Source organism: Monodon monoceros, unplaced genomic scaffold, assembly GCF_005190385.1.
Source record: "Monodon monoceros isolate NGI ecotype Baffin Bay Population unplaced genomic scaffold, NGI_Narwhal_1 Super_Scaffold_21, whole genome shotgun sequence".
Taxonomy (NCBI): Eukaryota; Metazoa; Chordata; class Mammalia; order Artiodactyla; family Monodontidae; genus Monodon; species Monodon monoceros.
Genome location: NW_021703778.1, coordinates 68,554,309 through 68,577,006, shown reverse-complemented (window position 1 = coordinate 68,577,006; position 22,698 = coordinate 68,554,309). Strand labels below are relative to the sequence as shown.

Below are 22,698 nucleotides of genomic sequence, written 5' to 3'. Positions count from 1 at the left end.
GTAAATTCTGTTGACTTTCATTTCAAAACATATTTTGAACTTGAACACTTCTCAGCTTCTCCACGTGCTGCAGCCCTGATCCAAGCCATAATCATCTCTTAACTGGATTATTGCAGTGGTCTCCTAATTCAGGAGTTAGGCAAACTTTTGAATAAAGGGCTAAATGATAAGTTAGCTTTTGCAGGTCATATACAGGCTCTGTCGCAAATTCATCGTTTGTTTTAAAAACAACCTTTTTACCAGTCTTAGCTCAGTTGTACAAAAACAGGCCTTGGGTCAAACACAAGCCGTAGTTTGCCAGACCCCTGGTTTAGCTGATCACTGCTTCTACTTCTTCCTACAACCTATTCTTCACATAGCAAAACAAATTAGATCATATCTCTCTTTGGTTTACAACCCTTAATGGCTTCCCATCTCACTCTTAGTAAAAGCCAGAGTCCTTCCAGTAGCCTTAAGGCCATGCATGATCTGTAATTGTAATTATCTTTTTTTTTAATTGCTGTTTTAAATTTTAAAAAGAAATATATACTCAAAAAAAAAATTGAGAGGGAGAGGGGAGCAAATCATACATCTAGGAAGTAAAGAGCAAAAGTTCTTGTTCCTGCTTCCATCTTTTGTGATCCTTTGCCAGGATTAACAATTAACAATTTGGCTTGTATCCTTCCAGACCCTTTTGTGTGCACATATGTGGAGTATATGTAATATGGATAAATTCATCCTTTATTTTTCAAAAATTGGAAATTTCAATATATTCTGATATAAGCTTTTTTTAAACTATCCATCTTTATCAGTTAATATAACTCTCTACTTAATTCTTTCAATGATTGTGTAGTATTCCAGAAAATACAAATGAATGATGAATACAAGTTATTTCCAGTTTTTCCCATTACTCATAATGCTGCTTTGATCAATTTTGTGCCTTTTTCTTTGTATATTTATTGGAGTGTTTCTGGAAGAGTAAATAATTGTAACTAGAATTGATGGGTATGGTGTACATTTTGAGAAGTGTTAACAGATTGCTCTGAAAAAGTTGTGACAGTTTATATTCCCAGCAACTGTACTGTATAAGAATGCCCTTTCCCAGGTCCTGTACCTCACCAACACTGGTTGTTATCAATCCCTTTTTAATTATTGACTATCTAATAAGAAGAAATCATTCTAATTTTAATTTGCATTTCTTTGATTATTGTGGAGGTTTAACATCTTTTCATATATAACAGCTTTGAATGGCTAAATATTACTACATTAAGTGGATGTGCCACAATTTATTCCATCTTCTATTGTAAGACATTTAGATTCTAAGTTTTTTATATTACAAGCAAAGCTGTTATGACCATAGTTAGAACTACATACTTCCTAAAATAATTTACATTTATTGAGCTCTTATGTGCTCTCTTCTTTTAAGCTAGCAAGAAGAGAAATACTGAAGCTTTAAGTAAAGCTACAAGAAAAAGAAATGGAGTGTATTGATATGTGACTGATTACAACACAAATTTTAGGAGTCTGAAAATGTTTTTAACCCCCTCAATAAGATAGTAAAATAGATCTGTATTGTGTAGTGGTTAAGATCAGTATAGCCAAGTGGTTCAAAGCACAGACTCTGGAGCCGGAGTGTCTGGATATGAATCCTATCTCTGACACTTATTGGCTTTGTGACCTTGAGAAAGTAACATAACTTCTCTGTGCCTCAGTTTCACAATTGTAAAATGAGAGTGATAGTAGCATCTACCTTATAAGTAATTGTGATGGTTAAATGAATTTAGAATCATGTTCCAGTACATATAAGAAAACACTATATATGTGTTAGTTTATTATCTATAAATATCTTTCAATTCCAAATTTTCTTTTAAAAAAATCTGCAGTTTTAAGGTAGTAGCAGTATTTGTTTAAAATGTTTAAATAGGTAATTCGAAAACTGGATGCTGACGGTATCTCAGTTGTATCCTAAAAGAGTTATTTGCAGCTATGTGACCCCTACTTGTCAACAGCCATTCATATACAAAATACCCTATTCTTTCATGCTATCCTTGCATTTTGATTTGATGATTACATGTGACAGTGGAGAGATTATGATGGAGGAAGAAGATCATGGTAGCAAGTAAGTTTTACAGGCCTCATGTGGTATTGATAGTGATGGCAAGAAGGGTTTTTGAACTCTTCCATAATCTGATGTCCAGCTTAACCTTGTTTCAAGATTTGGTTTGGTGTTTTAGCAAGACTGTTCAGGCTCACAGATACTTGCCCTTTTCCCATTGGTGAATTTTCCTTTATTTTATAGATTTGTTAGTTTTGTGTTCAAAGGAAATCGACAATGTCATTAGAACCATTTCTAGGTCTTATTAATTAATCAAAGTGTTCAAGGTAGACTTGTTGCACTGAAACCAAAACCAGACACGAGTTCCTGTTTTTCCTTACTCTGAAGTATTGGTCCCAGTGTTGTCAGAGAGCATTAATTCTCTGCTGAAAGAATAAAGAGGCAGTGTAACATAGCGTGAACAGAATGGACTCCAGCTAACCTGCTGGATTTGCATTCCAGATGCATGTCTTGGACAAGTTCTTTGACTCTTTGTGCCTCAGTTTCCTCATGCATGAAACAAGGATAAAGTAGTATTTTATTTCACAGGCTTTTTGTGAAGATTAAATGTTTCATATCTGTAAAGAACTTAGGATAGTACCTAGTAAGTGCTATGTAAACGTTAGCTGTTATTAATTATTCCTTAGTTAACTCTGCTTATTCAGTCCCTTTTATGTGCATTTAACAACTGAGGATGAGATTTTCTTTTTTTTCAGTTTTATTGAGATATAATTGACATACAGCAAGGAAGAGTTGTTTTATTTTATTTTTGCCCAGTGTTTAAGGTCCTCTCAGCTCTCTTAAGAAACATTATAGGAATAAAAACCTCTTAAATGTTTATTTTCTTAACTCTTTTTTTTCTTAAGTTTTGAATTTTATTTTATTTTTTTATACAGCAAGCTCCTATTAGTCGTCAATTTTATACACGTCGGTGTATACATGTCAATCCCAATCGCCCAATTCAGCACATCACCATCCCCACCCCCCTGCGTCTTTCCCCCCTTGGTGTCCATATGTTTGTTCTCTACATCTGTGTCTCAACTTCTGGCCTGCAAACCGGTTCATCTGTACCAATTTTCTAGGTTCCACATACATGCGTTAATATACGGTATTTGTTTTTCTCTTTCTGACTTACTTCACTCTGTATGACAGTCTCTAGATCCATCCACGTCTTAACAAATGACCCAATTTCTTTCCTTTTTATGGCCGAGTAATATTCCATTGTATATATATACCACATCTTCTTTATCCATTTGTCTGTTGATGGGAATTTAGGTTGCTTCCATGACCTGACTATTGTAAATAGTACCGCAATGAACATTGCAGTGCATGTGTCTTTTTGAATTATGGTTTTCTCTGGGTATATGCCCAGTAGGGGGATTGCTGGATCATATGGTAATTCTATTTTTAGTTTTTTAGGGAACCTCCATACTGTTCTCCATAGTGGCTGTATCATTTTACATTCCCACCAACAGTGCAAGGGTTCCCTTTTCTCTACACCCTCTCCAGCATTTGTTGTTTGTAGATTTTATGATGATGCCCATTCTAACTGGTGTGAGGTGATACCTCATTGTAGTTTTGATTTGCATTTCTCTAATAATTAGTGATATTGAGCAGCTTTTGATGTGCTTCTTGGCCATCTGTATGTCTTCTTTGGAGAAATGTCTGTTTAGTCTTCTGCCCATTTTTGGATTGGGTTGTTTGTTTCTTTGTTATTGAGCTGCATGAGCTGTTTATATATTTTGGAGATTAATCCTTTGTCAGTTGCTTCATTTGCAAATATTTTCTCCCATTCTGAGGGTTGTCTTTTGGTCTTGTTTATGCTTTCCTTTGCTGTGCAAAAGCTTTGAAGTTTCATTAGGTCCCATTTGTTTATTTTTGTTTTTATTTCCATTACTCTAGGAGGTGGATCAAAAAAGATCTTGCTGTGATTTATGTCAAAGAGTGTTCTTCCTATGTTTTCCTCTAAGAGTTTTATAGTGTCCTGTCTTACATTTAGGTCTCTAATCCATTTTGAGTTTATTTTTGTGTATGGTATTAGGGAGTGTTCTAATTTCATTCTTTTAAATGTACCTGTCCAGTTTTCCCAACACCACTTACTGAAGAGACTGTCTTTTCTCCATTGTATATTCTTGCCTCCTTTGTCATAGATTAGTTGACCATAGGTGCGTGGGTTTATCTCTGGGCTTTCTATCTTATTCCATTGATCTATGTTTCTGTTTTTGTGCCAGTACCATATTGTCTTGATTACTGTAGCTTTGTAGTATAGTCTGAAGTCAGGGAGTCTGATTCCTCCAGCTCCGTTTTTTTCCCTCAAGACTGCTTTGGCTATTCGGGGTCTTTTGTTTCTCCATACAAATTTTAAGATTTTTTGTTCTAGTTCTGTAAAAAATGCTGTTGGTAATTTGATAGGGATTGCATTGAAGCTGTAGATTGCTTTGGGTAGTATAGTCATTTTCACAGTATTGATTCTTCCAATCCAAGAACATGGTATATCTCTCCATCTGTTGGTATCATCTTTAATTCCTTTCATCAGTGTCTTATAATTTTATGCATACAGGTCTTTTGTCTCCTTAGGTAGGTTTATTCCTAGGTATTTTATTCTTTTTGTTGCAATGGTAAATGGGAGTGTTTCCTTAATTTCTCTTTCAGATTTTTCAACATTAGTGTATAGGAATGCCAGAGATTTCTGTGCATTAATTTTGTATCCTGCAACTTTACCAAATTCATTGATTAGCTCTAGTAGTTTTCTGGTGGCATTTTTAGGCTTCTCTATGTATAGTATCATGTCATCTGCAAACAGCGACAGTTTTACTTCTTCTTTTCCAATTTGTGTTCCTTTTATTTCTTTTTCTTCTCTGACTAGGACTTCCAAAACTATGTTGAATAATAGTGGTGAGAGTGGACCTCCTTGTCTTGTTACTGATCTTAGTGGAAATGCTTTCAGTTTTTCACCATTGAGAATGATGTTTGCTGTGGGTTTGTCGTATATGGCCTTTATTATGTTGAGGTAGGTTTCCTCTGTGCCCACTTTCTGGAGAGTTCTTTTCATAAATGGGTGTTGAATTTTGTCAAAAGCTTTTCCTGCATCTATTGAGATGATCATATGGTTTTTATTCAATCTGTTAATATGGTGTATCACATTGATTTCCGTATATTGAAGAATACTTGCACCCCTGGGATAAATCCCACTTGATCATGGTGTATGATCCTTTTAATGTGTTGTTGGATTCTGTTTGCTACTATTTTGTTGAGGATTTTTACATCTATATTCATCAGTGATATTGTTCTGTAATTTTCTTTTTTTGTAGTATCTTTGTCTGGTTTTGGTATCAGGGTGATGGTGGCCTCATAGAGTGAGTTTGGGAGTGTTCCTTCCTCTGTAATTTTTTGGAAGAGTTTGAGAAGGATGGGTGTTAGCTCTTCTGTTAATGTTTCATAGAGTTCACCTTTGAAGCCATCTGGTCCTGGACTTTTGTTTGTTGGAAGATTTTTAATACAGTTTCAATTTCATTACTTGTGATTGGTCTGTTCATATTCTCTATTTCTTCCTGGTTCAGTCGTGGAAGGTTATACCTTTCTAAGAATTTGTCCATTTCTTCCAGGTTGTGCATATTATTGGCATAGAGTTACTTGAAGTAGTCTCTTAGGATGCTTTGTATTTCTGCAGTGTCCATTGTAACTTCTCCTTTTTCATTTCTAATTTTATTGATTTGAGTCCTCTCCCTCTTGATGAGTCTGGCTAATGGTTTATCAATTTTGTTTATCTTCTCAAAGAACCAGCTTTTAGTTTTATTGATCTTTGCTACTGTTTTCTTTGTTTCTATTTCATTTATTTCTGCTCTGATCTTTATGATTTCTTTCCTTCTGCTAACTTTGAGTTTTCTTTGTTCTTCTTTCTCTGGTTCCTTTAGGTGTAAGGTTAGATTGTTTATTTGAGATTTTTCTCGCTTCTTGAGGTAAGCTTGTATAGCTATAAACTTCCCTCTTAGAACTGCTTTTGCTGCATCCCATAGGTTTTGGATCATCATGTTTTCATTGTCATTTGTCTTAGGTATTTTTTGATTTCCTCTTTGATTTCTTCAATGATCTCTTGGTTATTTAGTAACATATTGTTTAGCCTGCATGTGTTTGTGTTTTTTAAGTTTTTTTCCCTGTAATTCATTTCTAATCTCATAGCGTTGTGGTCAGAAAAGATGCTTGATATGATTTCAATTTTCTTAAATTTACTGAGACTTGATTTGTGACCCAAGATGTGATCTATCCTGGAGAATGTTCCGTGTGCACTTGAGAAGCAAGTGTAGTCTGGTGTTTTGGGATGGAATGTCCTATAAATATCAATTAAATCTGTCTGCTCTATTGTGCCATTTAAAGCTTATGTTTCCTTGTTTATTTTCCTTTTGGATAATCTGTCCATTGGTGTAAGTGAGGTGTTAAAGCCCCCACTATTATTGTGTTACTGTTGATTTCCTCTTTATACCTGTTAGCAGTTGCCTTATGTATTGAGGTGCTCCTATGTTGTGTGCATATATATTTATAATTGTTACATCTACTTCTTGGATTGATCCCTTGATCATTATGTAGTGTCCTTCCTTGTCTCTTGTAACATTCTTTATTTTAAAGTCTATTTTATCTGATATGAGTATAGCTACTCCAACTTTCTTTTGATTTCCATTTACATGGAATATCTTTTTTCATCCCCTCACTTTCAGTTTATGTGTCCCTAGGGCTGAAGTGGGTCTCTTGTAGACAGCATATATATGGGTCTTATTTTTGTATCCATTCAGCAAGCCTGTGTCTTTTGGTTGGAGCATTTAATCCATTCACGTTTAAGGTAATTATCGATAGGTATGTTCCTATGACCATTTTCTTAATTGTTTTGGGTTTGTTTTTGTAGGTCCTTTTCTTCTCTTGTGTTTCCCACTTAGAGAAGTTCCTTTAGCATTTGTTGTAGAGCTGGTTTGGTGGTGCTGAATTCTCTTAGCTTTTGCTTGTCTGTAAAGCTTTTGATTAGGGTTTCTCCATGGAATCTGAATGAGATCCTTGCTGGGTAGAGTAATCTTGGTTGTAGGTTCTTCCCTTTCATCACTTTAAGTATATCATGCCACTCCCTTCTGGCTTGTAGAGTTTCTGCTGAGAAACCAGCTGTTTACCTTATCGGAGTTCCTTTGTATGTTATTTGTCCTTTTTCCCTTGCTGCTTTCAGTAATTTTTCTTTGTCTTTAATTTTTGCCAGTTTGAGTACTATGTGTCTCAGTGTGTTTCTCCTTGGGTTTATCCTGTATGGGACTCTCTGAGCTTCCTGGACTTGGGTGGCTATTTCCTTTCCCATGTTAGGGAAGTTTTCGACTATAATGTCTTCAAATATTTTCTCGGGTCCTTTCTCTCTCTCTTCTCCTTCTGGGACCCCTATAATGAATGTTGTTGTGAATGTGAATGTTGTTGCGTTTAATGTTGTCCCAGAGTTCTCTTAGGCTGTCTTCATTTCTTTTCATTCTTTTTTCTTTATTCTGTTCCACAGCAGTGAATTCCACCATTCTGTCTTCCAGGTCACTTATCCGTTCTTCTGCCTCAGTTTTTCTGCTGTTGGTTCCTTCCAGTGTAGGTTTCGTTTCAGTTATTGTATTGTTAATCTCTGTTTGTTATTTAATTCTTCTAAGTCTTTGTTAAACATTTCTTACATCTTCTCGATCTTTGCCTCCATTCTTTTTCCAAGGTCCTGTATCATTTTCACTATCATTATTCTGAATTCTTTTTCTGGAAGGTTGCCTATCTCCAGTTCATTTAGTTGTTTTTCTGAGGTTTTATCTTGTTCCTTCATCTGGTACATAGCCCTCTGCCTTTTCACCTTGTCTATCTTTCTGTGAATGTGGTTTTTGTTCCACAGGCTGCAGGATTGTAGTTCTTCTTGCTTCTGCTGTCTGCCCTCTGGTGGATGAGGCTATCTAAGAGGCTTGTGTAAGTTTCCTGATGGGAGGGACTGGTGGTGGGTAGAGCTGACTGTTGCTCTGGTGGGCAGAGCTCAGTAAAACTTTAATCTGCTTGACTGTTGATGGGCGAGGCTGGGTTCTCTCCCTGTTGGTTGTTTTGCCTGAGGCAACCGAACAGTGGAGCCTACCTGGGGTCTTTGGTGGGGCTAATGACAGACTCTGGGAGGGCTCACACCAAGGAGTACTTCCCAGAACTTCTGCTGCCAGTGTCCTTGTCCCCATGGTGAGCCACAGCCACCTCCCGCCTCTGCAGGAGAGGCTCCAACACTAGCAGGTAGGTCTGGTTCAGTCTCCTATAGGGCCACTGCTCCTTCCCCTGTGTCCCATTGTGCACACTACTTTGTGTGTGCCCTCCAAGAGTGGAGTCTCTGTTTCCCCCAGTCCTGTCGAAGTCCTGCAGTCAATTCCCACTAGACTTCAAAGTCTGATTCTGTAGGAATTCCTCCTTCCGTTGCCAGACCCCCAGGTTAGGAAGCCTGACGTGGGGCTCAGAACCTTCACTCCAGTGGGTTGACTTCTGTGGTATAAGTGTTCTGCAGTCTGTGAGTCACCCACCCAGCAGTTATGGGATTTGATTTTACTGTGATTGCGCCCCTCCTGCCGTCTCATTGTGGCTTCTCCTTTGTCTTTGGATGTGGGGTATCTTTTTTGGTGAGTTCCAGTGTCTTCCTTTCGATGATTGTCCAGCAGCTAGTTATGATTCTGGTGTTCTCGCAAGAGGGAGTGAGAGCCCGTCCTTCTACTCCGCCATCCTATTTTCTTACTCTTAAATCTAGTATCAGTCCTGAATATAGAGAAAGTTCCCTAATCTTAGTGGTAGGGTCTTATTTTAAGCAATGGGTTGTGGTTTATATATTTTAACAATCTTTGTTTCCATTGACTGTAAGGTAGTAAAAGCAAATTTAGATCTCTGTAGTAGACGTACAATGACCTCTAACTCGTTCAGAAAAACTAAAATAGACATGCAATGCAGGAAACTTGTTTTCATATCTGCCAAATGTGTATATAGAGAATCAGACAAAGGTTAGATTTAAATTATTGATGTGTTGATAATACTCAAGAGTATAGTTATTATAGCTTATTTTTGATTTGGGGAGATTAGGTGGCTTGATTGAAAGCATCTACTAGTTTTCAAAACCAGGAGGAAAAAAACCCAAAAAACCAAAACCCAAAAAACAGTCTAATGGACATGAGGAAATGCATGTTGAGTCTTTCCTCAAGTTCATACATGATTTTTGTACCAGGTTTACAGCTTTGGCCTCAAAAAATGTTTCCCCCACTTCTCCACCTCCCATTAAAAGCTTATGGCGGGCTTCCCTGTTGGCACAGTGGTTGAGAGTCCGCCTGCCGATGCAGGGTACATGGGTTCGTGCCCTGGTCTGGGAAGATCCCACATGCCACAGAGCGCCTAGGCCCGTGAGCCATGGCCGCTGAGCCTGCGCGTTCGGAGCCTGTGCTCCGCAACAGGTGAGGCCACAACAGTGAGAAGGCCACGTACTGCAAAAAATAAATAAATAAATAAATAAAAGCTTATAGCATGGAATATCTTTTTCCATCCCCTCACTTTCAGTCTGTATGTGTCCCTAGGTCTGAAGTGGGTCTCTTGTAGACAGCATATATACGGGTCTTGTTTTTGTATCCATTCAGCCAGTCTATGTCCTTTGGTTGGAGCATTTAAACCATTTACATTTAAGGTAAGTATTGATATGTATGTTCCTATTACCATTTTCTTAATTGTTTTGGGTTTGTTTTTGTAGGTATTTTCCTTCTCTTGTGTTTGCTGCCTAGAGAATTTCCTTCAGCATTTGTTGTAAAGCTGGTTTGGTAGTGCTGAATTCTCTTAGTTTTTGCTTGTCTGTAAAGGTTTTAGTTTCTCCGTCAAATCTGAATGAGATCCTTGCTGGGTAGAGTAATCTTGGTTGTAGGTTTTCCCCCTTCATCACTTTAAATATGTCCTGCCACTCTCTTCTGGCTTGCAGAGTTTCTCCTGGAAGATCAGCTGTTAACCCTATGGGGATTCCCTTGTATGTTATTTGTTGTTTTTCCCTTGCTGCCTTTAATATTTTTTCTTTGTGTTTAATTTTTCATAGTTTGATTAATATATGTCTTGGTGTGTCTCTCCTTGGATTTATCCTGTATGGGACTCTCTGTGCTTCCTGGACTTGATTAGCAATTCTCATATCAGACAAAATAGACTTTAAAACAAAGACTATCACAAGAGACAAAGAAGGATACTACAGGGCTTCCCTGGTGGCGCAGTGGTTGAGAGTCCGCCTGCCGATGCAGGGGATACAGGTTTGTCTGGGAAGATCCCACATGCTGCAGAGTGGCTGGGCCCGTGAGCCATGGCCGCTGAGCCTGCGTGTCTGGAGCCTGTGCTCCGCAACAGGAGAGGCCACAACAGTCAGAGGCCCACATACCGCAAATAAAAACAAAAACAAAAGAAAAAAAAAAAAGGACACTACATAATGATCAACATATCATTCCAAGAAGAAGATATAACAATTGTAAATATTTATGCACCCAACATAGGAGCACCTCAATACATAAGGCAAATACTAACAGCCATAAAAGGGGAAATCGACAGTAACACATTCATAGTAGGGGACTTTAACACCCCACTTTCACCAGTGGACAGATCATCCAAAATGAAAATAAATAAGGAAACAAAAGCTTTAAATGATACATTAAACAAGATGGACTTAATTGATATTTATAGGACATTCCATCCAGAAACAACAGAATACACTTTCTTCTCAAGTGCTCATGGAACATTCTCCAGGATAGATCATATCTTGGGTCACAAATCAAGCCTTGGTAAATTTAAGAAAATTGAAATCATATCAAGTATCTTTTCCGACCACATCACTATGAGACTAGATATCAATTACAGGAAAAAAATCTGTAAAAAATACAAATGCATGGAGGCTGAACAATACACTAGTTAATAACCAAGAGATCACTGAAGAAATCAAAGAGGAAATCAAAAAATACCTAGAAACAAATGACAATGGAAACATGATGACCCAAAACCTATAGGATGCAGCAAAAGCAGTTCTAAGAGGGAAGTTTATAGCAATACAATCCTACCTTAAGAGACAAGAAACATCTCAAATAAACAACCTAACCTTACACCTAAAACACTTAGAGAAAGAAGAACAAAAAACCCCCAAACTTAGCAGAAGGAAAGGACTCATAAAGGTCAGATCAGAAATAAATGAAAAAGAAATGAAGGTAACGATAGCGAAGATCAATAAAACTAAAAGCTGGTTCTTTGAGAAAATAAACAAAGTTGATAAACCATTAGCCAGACTCATCAAGAAAAAAAGGGAGAAGACTCAAATCAATAGAACTAGAAATGAAAAAGGAGAAGTAACAACTGACACTGCAGAAATACAAAGGATAATGAGAGATTACTAAAAGCAACTGTATGCCAATAAAATGGACAACCTGGGGACCTCCCTGGTGGCGCAGTGATTAAGGATCTGCCTGCCAGTGCAGTGGACACAGGTTCGATCCCTGGTCTGGGAAGAGCCCACATGCCACGGAGTAACTAAGCCCGTGCACCACAACTACTGAGCCTGCACTCTAGAGCCCGCAAGCCACAACTACTGAGCCCGTGTGCCACAACTACTGAGCCTGTACTCTAGAGCCCGCAAGCCACAACTACTGAGCCCGTGTGCCACAACTACTGAAGCCCGCACACCTAGAGCCCATGCTCCCCAACAAGAGAAGCCACCGCAATGAGAAGCCCATGCACTGCAATGAAGAGTAGCCCCCACTTGCCGCAACTACAGAAAGCCCACGTGGGGCAATGAAGACCCAATGCAGCCAAAGATAAATAAAATAAAATAAATAAATTTATTTAAAAAAATGGACAACCTGGAAAAAATGGACAAATTCTTAGAAATGCATAACCTTCCAAGACTGAACCAGGAAGAAATAGAAAATATGAACAGAGCAATCACAAGCACTGAAATTGAAACTGTGATTAAAAATCTTCCAACAAACAAAAGCCCAGGACCAGATGGCTTCACAGGCGAATTCTATCAAACATTTAGAGAAGAGCTAACACCTATCCTTCTCAAACTCTTCCAAAATGTAGCAGAGGGAGGAACACTCCCAAACTCTACTAGGCCACCATCACCCTGATACCAAAACCAGACAAGGATGTCAGAAAGAAAGACATCTACAGGCCAATATCACTGATGAATATAGATGCAAAAATCCTCAAAATACTAGCAAACAGAATCCAACAGCACATTAAAAGGATCATACACCATGATCAAGTGGGTTTATCCCAGGAATGCAAGGATTCTTCAATATACGCAAATCAGTGTGATACACCATATTAACAAATCAAAGGAGAAAAACCGTGTGATCATCTCAATAGGTGCAGAGAAAGGTTTTGACAAAATTCAACACCCATTTATGATAAAAACCCTCCAGAAAGTAGGCATAGAGGGAACTTACCTCAACATAATAAAGGCCATATATGACAAATCCACAGCCAACATCGTCTTCAGTGGTGAAAAACTGACACCATTTCCACTACGATCAGGAACAAGACAAGGTTGCCCACTCTCACCACTATTATTCAGCATAGTTTTGGAAGTTTTAGCCAACGCAATCAGAGAAGAAAAAGAAATAAAAGGAATCCAAATCGGAAAAGAAGAAGTAAAGCTGTCACTTTGCAGATGACATGTTACTATACATAGAGAATCCTAAAGATGCCACCAGACAACTACTAGAGCTAATCAATGAATTTGGTGAAGTAGCTGAGTCAAAATTAATGCACAGAAATTTCTGGCATTCCTATACACTAATGCTAAAAATCTGAAAGAGAAATTAAGGAAACACTCCCATTTACCATTGCAACAAAAAGAATAAAATATCTAGGAATAAAGCTACCTAAGGAGACAAAAGACCTGTATGCAGAAAATTATAAGACACTGATGAAAGAAATTAAAGATGATACCAACAGATGGAGAGATATACCATGTTCTTGGATTGGAAGAATCAACATAGTGAAAATGACTCTACTGCCCAAAGGAATCTACAGTTACAATGCAATCCCTATCAAACTACCACTGACATTTTTCACAGAACTAGAACAAAAAATTTCACAATTTGTTTGAGACACAAAAGACCCCGAATAGCCAAAGCAATCTTGAGAACGAAAAACGGAGCTGGAGGAATCAGGCTCCCTTACTTCAGACTATACTACAAAGCTACAGTAATCAAGACAGTATGTTACTGGCACAAAAACAAATATAGATCGGTGGAACAGGTTAGAAATCCCAGAGATAAACCCACACACATATGGTCACCTTATCTTTGATAAAGGAGGCAAGAATATACAGTGGAGAAAAGACAGCCTCTTCAATAAGTGGTGCTGGGATAACTAGACAGCTACATGTAAAAGAATGAAATTAGAACACTCCCTTACACCATACACAAAAATAAACTCAAAATGGATTAAAGACCTAAATGTAAGGGCAGACACTATCAAACTCTTAGAGGAAAACATAGGAAGAACACTCCGTGACATAAATCACAGCAAGATCTTTTTTGATGCACCTCCTAGAGTAATGGAAATAAAAACAAAAATAAACAAATGGGACCTAATGAAACTTAAAAACTTTTGTACAGCAAAGGAAAGCATAAACAAGACGAAAGGACAACCCTCAGAATGGGAGAAAATATTTGCAATTGAAGCACCTGACAAAGGATTAATCTCCAAAACTTATAAGCAGCCCATGCAGCTCGATATCAAGAAAACAAACAACCCAATCCAAAAATGGGCAGAAGACCTAAATAGACATTTCGCCAAAGAACATATACAGATTACCAAGAAACACATGAAAGAATGCTCAAAATCATTAATCATTAGAGAAATGCAAATCAGAACTACAATGTGATATCATCTCACACCAGTCAGAATGGCCATCATCAAAAAAATCTACAAACAATAAATGCTGCAGTGGGTGTGGAGAAAGGGAACCCTCTTGCACTGTTGGTGGGAATGTAAATTGATACAGCCACTATGGAGAACAGTATGGAGGTTCCTTAAAAAACTAAAAATAGAACTACCATACGACCCAGCAATCCCACTACTGGGCGTATACCCTGAGAAAACCATAATTCAAAAAGAGTCATGTACCACAATGTTCATTGCAGCTCTATTTACAATAGCCAGGACATGGAAGCAACCTAAGTGTCCATCAACAGATGAATGGATAAAGAAGATGTGGCACATATATACAATGGAATATTACTCAGCCATAAAAAGAAATTAAATTGAGTTATCTTATTAAGGTGGGTGGTCCTAGAGTCTGTCATACAGAGTGAAGTAAGTCAGAAAGATAAAAACAAATACCATATGCCAGCACATATATATGGAATCTTAAAAAAAAAAAATCATCATGAAGAACCTTGGGGCAAGACAGGATTAAAGACACAGACCTACTAGGGAATGGATTTGAGGATACGGGGAGTGGGGAAGGTTAAGCTGGGGCAAAGTGAGAGAGTGGCATGGACATACATACACTACCAAATGTAAAATAGATAGCTAGTGGGAAGCAGCCGCATAGCACAGGGAGATCAGCTCCGTGCTTTGTGACCACCTAGAGGGGTGAGAGGGAGGGAGACGCAAGAGGGAAGAGATATGGGGATATATGTATATGTATAACTGATTCACTTTGTTATAAAGCAGAAACTAACACACCATTGTAAAGCAATTATACTCCAATAAAGATGTTAAAAAAAAAAAGGCAAGGGGCCTTCCCTGGTGGTGCAGTGGTCAAGAATCCACCTGCCAACTCATGGGACGTGGGTTCGAGCCCTGGTCTGGAAGATCCCACAGGCTGCAGAGCAACTAAGCCCGTGGGCCACAACTACTGCGCCTGCGCTGTAGAGCACGCAAGCCACAGCTGCTGAGCCCATGCACCTAGAACTTGTGCTCCGCAACAAGATTAGCCAACACAATGAGAAGCCCGAGCACCACAACAAAGAGTAGCCCCTGCTCGCAGCAACTAGAGAAAGCCCGCGCGCAGCAACCAAGACCCGATGCAGACAAAATTAAAAAATAATAAATATATTTTTAAAAATAAAAGCTTGTGGCAAAAGTTTTCAAGAATTACTAGTTTTTTAACCTTTGAACCATAAGCCTTAAGTGATTTGGACTTTGATTTATTTAGAATAGAATAGGAATATTTTAGAGCTGGAAGAGAACTTAAGAGTGTCATATGGTCCAAAACTGCAAAAATGTGTAGTTAAGGATATTTAGTCCAGGTGCTTTGATTCGCACAGCAAATTTTTGGCTAATTTGGGACTTTCTCCTCAGTTTTTAACTCATTGAGAGTATTTTTTTAAATATTCTCTACAAATGGCTCTTGTTTTACAACTTTTCAGGAATGTCAGTGTTTGATTTAGCAAGTTGATTTAGGAAAGTGGAGTTATTAACAAACCAAGTAGTTAAATCATGCACGCAATTCCAGAAGAAAGGTTTTTGCCATGGCAAACCACAGGGCGGGTATTTTATGGGTTAAATGTTTAAAGTATTTTAAGAACAATGGCTCTTCCTACTTTCTTTTTTGCTGAACCTTTGTATAAGAAGAAATTTCGAAGAAGCTTCTTGTATCCTTGGCTCTTTTCTTCAAGAGCCCTTCTAACTTTTACTTTAAGTCTTTGTTTTTTATTTTAGGATATTCCTTTCGGTTTCTACCGTATCCACATGGTCATATATAGTTCCTTTTTTATAATCACAAAAGTTATTGAAAGTTATTTTGTTATCTTTACAAATTTGGCTTATTGGGAACTGGAGTTGAGATTGCAATACAGGACCCTTTATAAATTTTTTACCCACCAGATAAACTAAAAGTCCAGTTTGCCTACATTCATAATATCCACTTGAATTTTATACATCCATTCTTTTGATGCAAAAATATTGAAATGTTTATTAAAAAATAAAATCCCAACAGAGCAATGAGCATAACTTAATGTCCTAAATAAGTAGGATTTAACATATTAATCTGCTGGGGACATATTAAAAATGTTTAAGAAAGTGGAAAATTTCTAGATGATGAGCCAACTTATTGTATCATTGTTCATAATAGTTCCCCCAAAAGGAAACAACCTAAATGTCCCTCAGTAGGGGAATGGATAAAAGAAACTGTTTCTTTCATTAATGGAATACTATCCAGCGGTTCACATGAAGCAAGTAGATCTGTATCAACGTAACTAATTCTGAAAATCATTTTGATGAGTGAGAAAGCAAGCCATAAAGGAGTATATTCAGGGCATCACCATTTATTAAAGTCATAAAGCATACAAAACATCTTTACGTACTTAAAGATGTGTATATTTACGTAGTAGAAATTTTTAAAATGCATGTGAATGAAATGCGCTAGCTTCAGGCTAGTAGTTAGAGGACAGAAAGGGATGGAAGGTGATGCCTCAATCTCTAGAGGACAGAAAGGGATGGAAGATGAGGTTTTAGTTAAATCTGTAATTTTTTTGTTTCTTTATAAATTAAAATATCAGAAGCAAATAAGGTCATTGTTAACATTTGTTAAAACTAGGGGGTGAGTAAATGGGTGTTTGTTATGGTAATCTCTTAATATTTAAAAAATGTATTTCTTAAAATAAGTGTATTTTCTTTATATATTTGTTCTGAGTGCTAAGTATGTGTCCTCATTACTGGTCCATGCAGGCGCTCTCCATCATGTATGCACAAACACATCCCCTCACATTCATTCCTTTAACAAGTATTTATTAAGTATTTCTACATAATAGGCACTGTTTTGGGTGCTAGATACAGCAGTGGACAAAACAAAGCCCTTACCATCATGGAGCTTATGTTCTAGTGGTGGGAGGCAGATAATAAATTAGAGAATATACAATATGCCCAGTGGTGGTAAGTGCTATCTATGCATGGAAAAAAGAAAAAAAAAAAAAAACAAACAGATAGGGGCAGTAGGGAGGACTGGGGAGGGTAGAGGGAGACTTGTTATTGTATGTAAGGTGATGAAAGGAAGGCTGTCTAATAAAGTGACATTTGAGTTGAGGCCTGAAGGAGGTGAGGAAATGTGCTCTGTGAATGTATCTGTCACCACCTCATGTCAAGTGGTAACATCTCCTAAGTTACATATCCGTTTCAGACTTCTCACCTTACCTCCATTTGACTCTATGCTTGGATGTCTAATAGATGTTTCAAACTTAAGATGTCTAAAACTCCTTTCCTTTGCCCCCAGATCTGCTTTACCCATAGTCTTCTTCATCTCATTTGTAGCTGGGACTAGGAATTTGAGACTCTTTGAAGAGTAGCTGTTATTTAAAGGCGTGGTACTAAATAGATGAGATCATTTAGAGAAAGTAAAGAAAAGATCACATTTAATGATCAGGAAAAGAGAGGGGATGCTACAGGGGAGATTGAGGACTGGCCAGAGATTTGGTGGCGAGGGACCCAGGAGAGTGTGATGCCTCAAAAGCCAAGAAAGGAATATGTTTCAGGAAGGGAGTCGTTAGTGGTATCAAAATCTGCTGAGAGGTTGAAAAAGATGAAGACTAGGAATCAACTGTTACATTTGGCATCATTAAAGTCGTTAAAGTGTTCTTTTAAAAAAATGATGGGATTAAAACCTGGTTTGGAATGGATTCATGAAAGAATAGGAAATAAGGAAATGGATATGGCAAATTACAACTCTTGAGTTTTGTTATAAAGAACTGGAGAAAAATCTGGCAATATCTGAAAGGTGTTGTGGAATCAAAAGAAAGGTCTACATACACGAGTAGGTATTTCTTTTTATCATTTCTGCCCAGAGTTTGGACTTAGAATAAAATCTAAATTTTTGTGGTTTAGTTTTGTTTTAAAGGGTCGTTATCCTCATGTTATTGCTATCGCAAGGGGAAAATATGTTACATTTTACTTCTGAAAGAAAATTAGGCAATAACTCCAATAAAATGCTGACAAAATAACCAAGTGAAAATAGAAAGAAATCTGTCACTACATCTTAGGAAATACATACCGGAGAGATCAAAGAGATTCCATTTTATTAAGTTACTACCTTTTACAATTTAATGATATTTCCTTTATTTTTTATTTCAGTGGGGATCAGCAGTGTACTTATGTTATAAAAAATCGGTGGCAAAGACTAACACTGTATCTTACAAAGCTGGTAAGTATAATTTTTCATGGAATACTTTATAAATGTATTATGGGGCCAATAAGATTAAAGAAAAAAAACAAATTCTGTCTTACGATGTGTTAGTGTCAGGACTGGGACTATAACCCATGTCTTTTGTTTGTTTTGTCTTCATCCATACTTTATTGGATGCTTAATGGAATATTAATTTTAAAAGAAGGCAAGGTTTTTAAAATATTAGGTTTAAGTAAATAACTAATAAGTAGATATCGTTCTCCTTAAGTTTTTAAATCAGTAGAAAATGTGGAAAAGTATTTATTGTCCTTTTAAATTAATGTTTCCTTAATATTTATATTAAATTTAATCAAGTCTATAGTTCATATGTAATTATATTTCAAAATAATCTGAAATATTGTAAACTAACTTGTAATTTTATAATGCATAGTTGAATTGCCAGAAACCTCAAAATATCAAATTATGTACAAGAGTGCAGATTCAACCTTTTAAAAAATAAATTTTTAAAGTTAGTGTCCTAGACTCCTAACTTCTTCTACCTGTGATTTTCTGGGGTCCATAGTTCATTGCTATTTCTATAGTTACTTAAAGGCTATACCGTTACTTCATGACTTGAGAAAGTAATGGAGAGTTAACTGTAAATCCTCATGGGATTAACTGGCTGGCTAGCATATAATTAGAGAATTTTAGAACTGCCTTGGACCTCTATATCTAGTTCATCTCACTTTATAGACGAGAAAACCAGAGACCTATAGGTACATGATTTGTCCAAAGTCAAACAGATATCGGTGTAGCAGACAAACCACTCATATTCTTAGTTTATCATTTTGTATTTAACATCATGTCTGGTGATGGTTTCCACTTGACTTTAAGGATTCAAGGTCAGGGAACCTATTTTCTGTTTCTAGTCCCACAAAATCCAGGGCAAGAGTCTTCTCCGAGGGTTTGTTAGGTAGAAGATACCTGGACTACTCTCTAGACTAGTCTATTTAACATGAAATAATATGGCACTTGAAACTCTATTTTCATATAATCTGGGATTATTCAGAAGCTGGGGTTAAGCTGATACTATTTTAAAGACATTGAAAATATGTGACTTCTATTTTTTTGTGTATTTTTCTTGTATTTGTCCTAGAAGTTATATATATAGTCCTATAGAATATCTATTTTAATGTGTCCAAAAAACCCTAAGGGAAAGTTATTGAAAACTAGTGAAGTGGATATATGCATTTGAACATTTCAAAAAAAAAATAGTATGTTCATATGCTTTAAGGCAGTGTGACCACAAAATGAATTTTTAGGAGTGTGTTTATATTTGTGTATGTTGCTTTAGAATAATCTTTTCTTGTTTACCTTACTAGCCTTTGTGGATGAAACTTGATAAATATTACGTAGTTAATATGAATAGTTTGAGGATTAAAATCTATATGAATCCTACTAAAGTATTCAGAGTTACTTGGTGAACATATCTGTAATGTTTTGGTCTTCAAAAAGTGTTAAATAATAAAGCATTTTAGCATCATTCAAATTATGAGCGCCTAAATTCAAGACATGATGAGCTAATATTTATTATTGTTTTTATAGGTCTAATTTGTAGATACCCTCAAGAAGATTATGAGTCATTCTTACTCCCAGAATCTGTTCCCCTATTTTGTTTACCAATGGGTGCAACTATTGAATGTTGGCCATCAAATAGCAAATACCCTCTCCCTGTATTTTCTACATTTGTGTTAACTGGAGCCTCAGCTGAAAAGGTACTATATGTTTAACAAATGATATCTGCAAATTTCTTGTACATTTTCAAGTCTTAAGTTTTATATGCAGGAACAATAGAAAAAAAACTGGTTAAATTGAATCTATTACGCGCACCTTTTCCACTTTGTTAAAATAACTATATCCAGAGACATAGGAAAAGAGAATTTCATTCTGTCCCATATACCCAAGTGCTTTTTTTGTGAATATAGTGAAAGATTTTTTTCATCATCAAATGATGATCCTTCATTGCTCTGTTTTCTGTGTTATAAAAACTTTAAAGTAATACTAAAAGCATTATTAAATATGCAGTGTTATTTAGAATCATAAACTGTTATATTGTTGGAATGGACTTTGGAAATCATCTAGTCTAACATCTTCATTTTATATATTGGGAAATTGAGGTCTAGAGAAATTCAGTGAATTGTCTGAAGTTGGAATTTGTATTTCCTTATCTAAAATTCTGTCCCATTCTCTATTAAATAATTATTTTCAATAACTTCCTTATAGATAATATTGATACAGTTGCTTTTACTCTTTATAAAACAAATGCAATTTAATTAAAACACCTTTTTTTCCCCAATAATGAGACATGAGAGTTGTGCTGTGTAGTTTTGTTGTTGTTGTTGTCAATGTAGTACTTCAAGAAAGCAAGAGTGTTATCTCTTCACCACTGGGTTTCTGGTACCTGGCACCTTGCTTGGCTCATAGGCACATAATGGCTCCTAATAGCTCATCCATTAAATATTTAACTAATGATGTGATTGGAATAAATTATATAAGGCATATTTATCAAATATATTACTTGTTTTCCAGGTCTATGGTGCTGCTATTCAGTTTTATGAACCATACTCCGAAGAGAATCTCACAGAAAAACAGAGATTTCTTTTGGGTTTAGCATCATCAGCAGATGAGAAGTCTGATAGTTCCAAGACAATTCACACTAGTAAATGCATCTGTCTTCTCTCTCACTGGCCTTTTTTTGATGCATTCAGGAAGTTTCTGACTTTTCTATATCGTTATTCCATCTCTGGGCCTCATGTCCTTCCAATTGAGAAGTAAGTTAGAAGCCTTTTTGGTTCAAAATTTGGCAGCTCTTTCCATTATGTGTGGTGTATTTGTACTGGTAATTGAGTAAATTTTATTTGGAAGCTAGATTTTTCAAGAGAAAAAAAGTTTGGTTGATTCAGTTCTCTATTATACCTACAGTTTTGTTATTTTAGATAATTTTATCTCTAACAAAATGAAATAAATGTTTCATCTTTTTGATACTCTTGTGAAGTTTGGAGATCCTAATTAGCGGTTTTTTTTTTAACAGGTTTTGTTAATTCTTATTTTACATGTAATTTGGGTTTATATGAACCTTTAAAATATTCCTTACTATTTTTAGATATGAATTTAAAGGAAACATTAGATAAACGTATTTTTTATTCTTTTGAAAATTTTTGTGATTTACTTTAAGATCACTAAAACTGAATAATCTTTAATGTAGTAAGGTTTGACACAAATGAGATCTAAACGTCACCACTGTCTATTTGACTATTGTTTATTTTATATCATCTATCACTTAAGCTCTTTTGTGTTCTTAGGCAGAATTCTGTGATTCTAATGACAGTTGAAAGTGATAGAATTATTATAAGAACATTCAATGTAAAATATTACTTTATAATTTTTCCTTGCAGTTTTCTGCCTGCATCTCAGTATTCTAATCCACCAGTTCTCAAATTTTTTGGTCTCAGGACCACTTTATACTCTTAAAAATGAAGACTCTCCCCCAAAGAGCTTTTTTTAATGTGTTATATCTATTAATATTTACTACATTAGAAATTAAAACAGAGAACTTCAAAAATATTTATTAATTTATTTTAAAAAATGATAAACCCATTACATGTTATCATAAATATCTTTTTTTTAATAACCATTTCCTAAAACAAAAAAATTAGGAAGAAGAGACATTGTTTTACATTTTTTGCAAATCTCTAATGTCTGGCTTAATTGAACATAACTAGGTTCTCATTTTATCTTATTTTAATTTTTTTTTGGCCATGCGGCATGCGGGATCTTAGTTCCCCAACCAGGCATGGAACCCATGCCCCCTGTATTGGGAGCACGGAGTCTTAACCACTGGACTGCCAGGGAAGTCCCATAGCTAGGTTCTCATACATGCTTGTGCTTTCAGTCTGTTGCAATATGTTGTTTTGGTTGACGTAATGAAAAAAACATGGCCTCACACAAATATGTATGTGGAAAAGGGAGGGCATTTGAATAGTCTTTTCAGAAAATTGTGGATTTTCTTTTTTGACAGTGCACCAAAACTTGACAAGTATAGTTTGTTATAGGCTACTGTCAATGTGGAATCTGAAACTTTAGTGATGAACTTTCTCTGTTACAGTAAAATCTATTGGTTTATCTCTTTGAGTGGAACTTTTATACATGTGTGATTTTGTAGCATCATACATTCGTCATTTGGAAAATGACGAATGTATGATGCTACAAAATGGTTCACTGAGTTAACATAGATACATCTCGCTATCAAAATTTAAAAATCAGATTTGTGAATATAACCACCTACATCAGAAAACTTTTTGAGTGTTGAGAAATTGTCAAGTTTATGGTAGCAAGATTCTGATTTTCACTTGAAAGCTTGAATTTATTTACTTATTTGTTTGTTTGTTCCTCCTTTGGGGTTAACTGAGAAAAAGGTTTTAGTATTCCATTTTGA

The 22,698-nt window shown here is 36.2% G+C and overlaps 1 protein-coding gene across 5 annotated transcripts in view; it reads left to right on the top strand.

Annotated features, from left to right (window-relative positions):
* DENND4A (DENN domain containing 4A) overlaps positions 1 to 22,698 on the top strand; it is a 130,318-nt gene that overhangs the window by 43,472 nt on the left and 64,148 nt on the right. For 4 of the 5 annotated variants that reach the window (XM_029236846.1, XM_029236845.1, XM_029236843.1 and 1 more), the window contains 3 exons: positions 18,173 to 18,242; positions 19,809 to 19,978; positions 20,793 to 21,034. In XM_029236846.1, the coding sequence (XP_029092679.1) occupies positions 18,173 to 18,242; positions 19,809 to 19,978; positions 20,793 to 21,034 (482 nt within the window). Of the gene's footprint in view, positions 1 to 9,717; positions 9,759 to 18,172; positions 18,243 to 19,808; positions 19,979 to 20,792; positions 21,035 to 22,698 lie in introns of those variants that run through there. The other variant, XM_029236847.1, reaches the window with a different exon arrangement.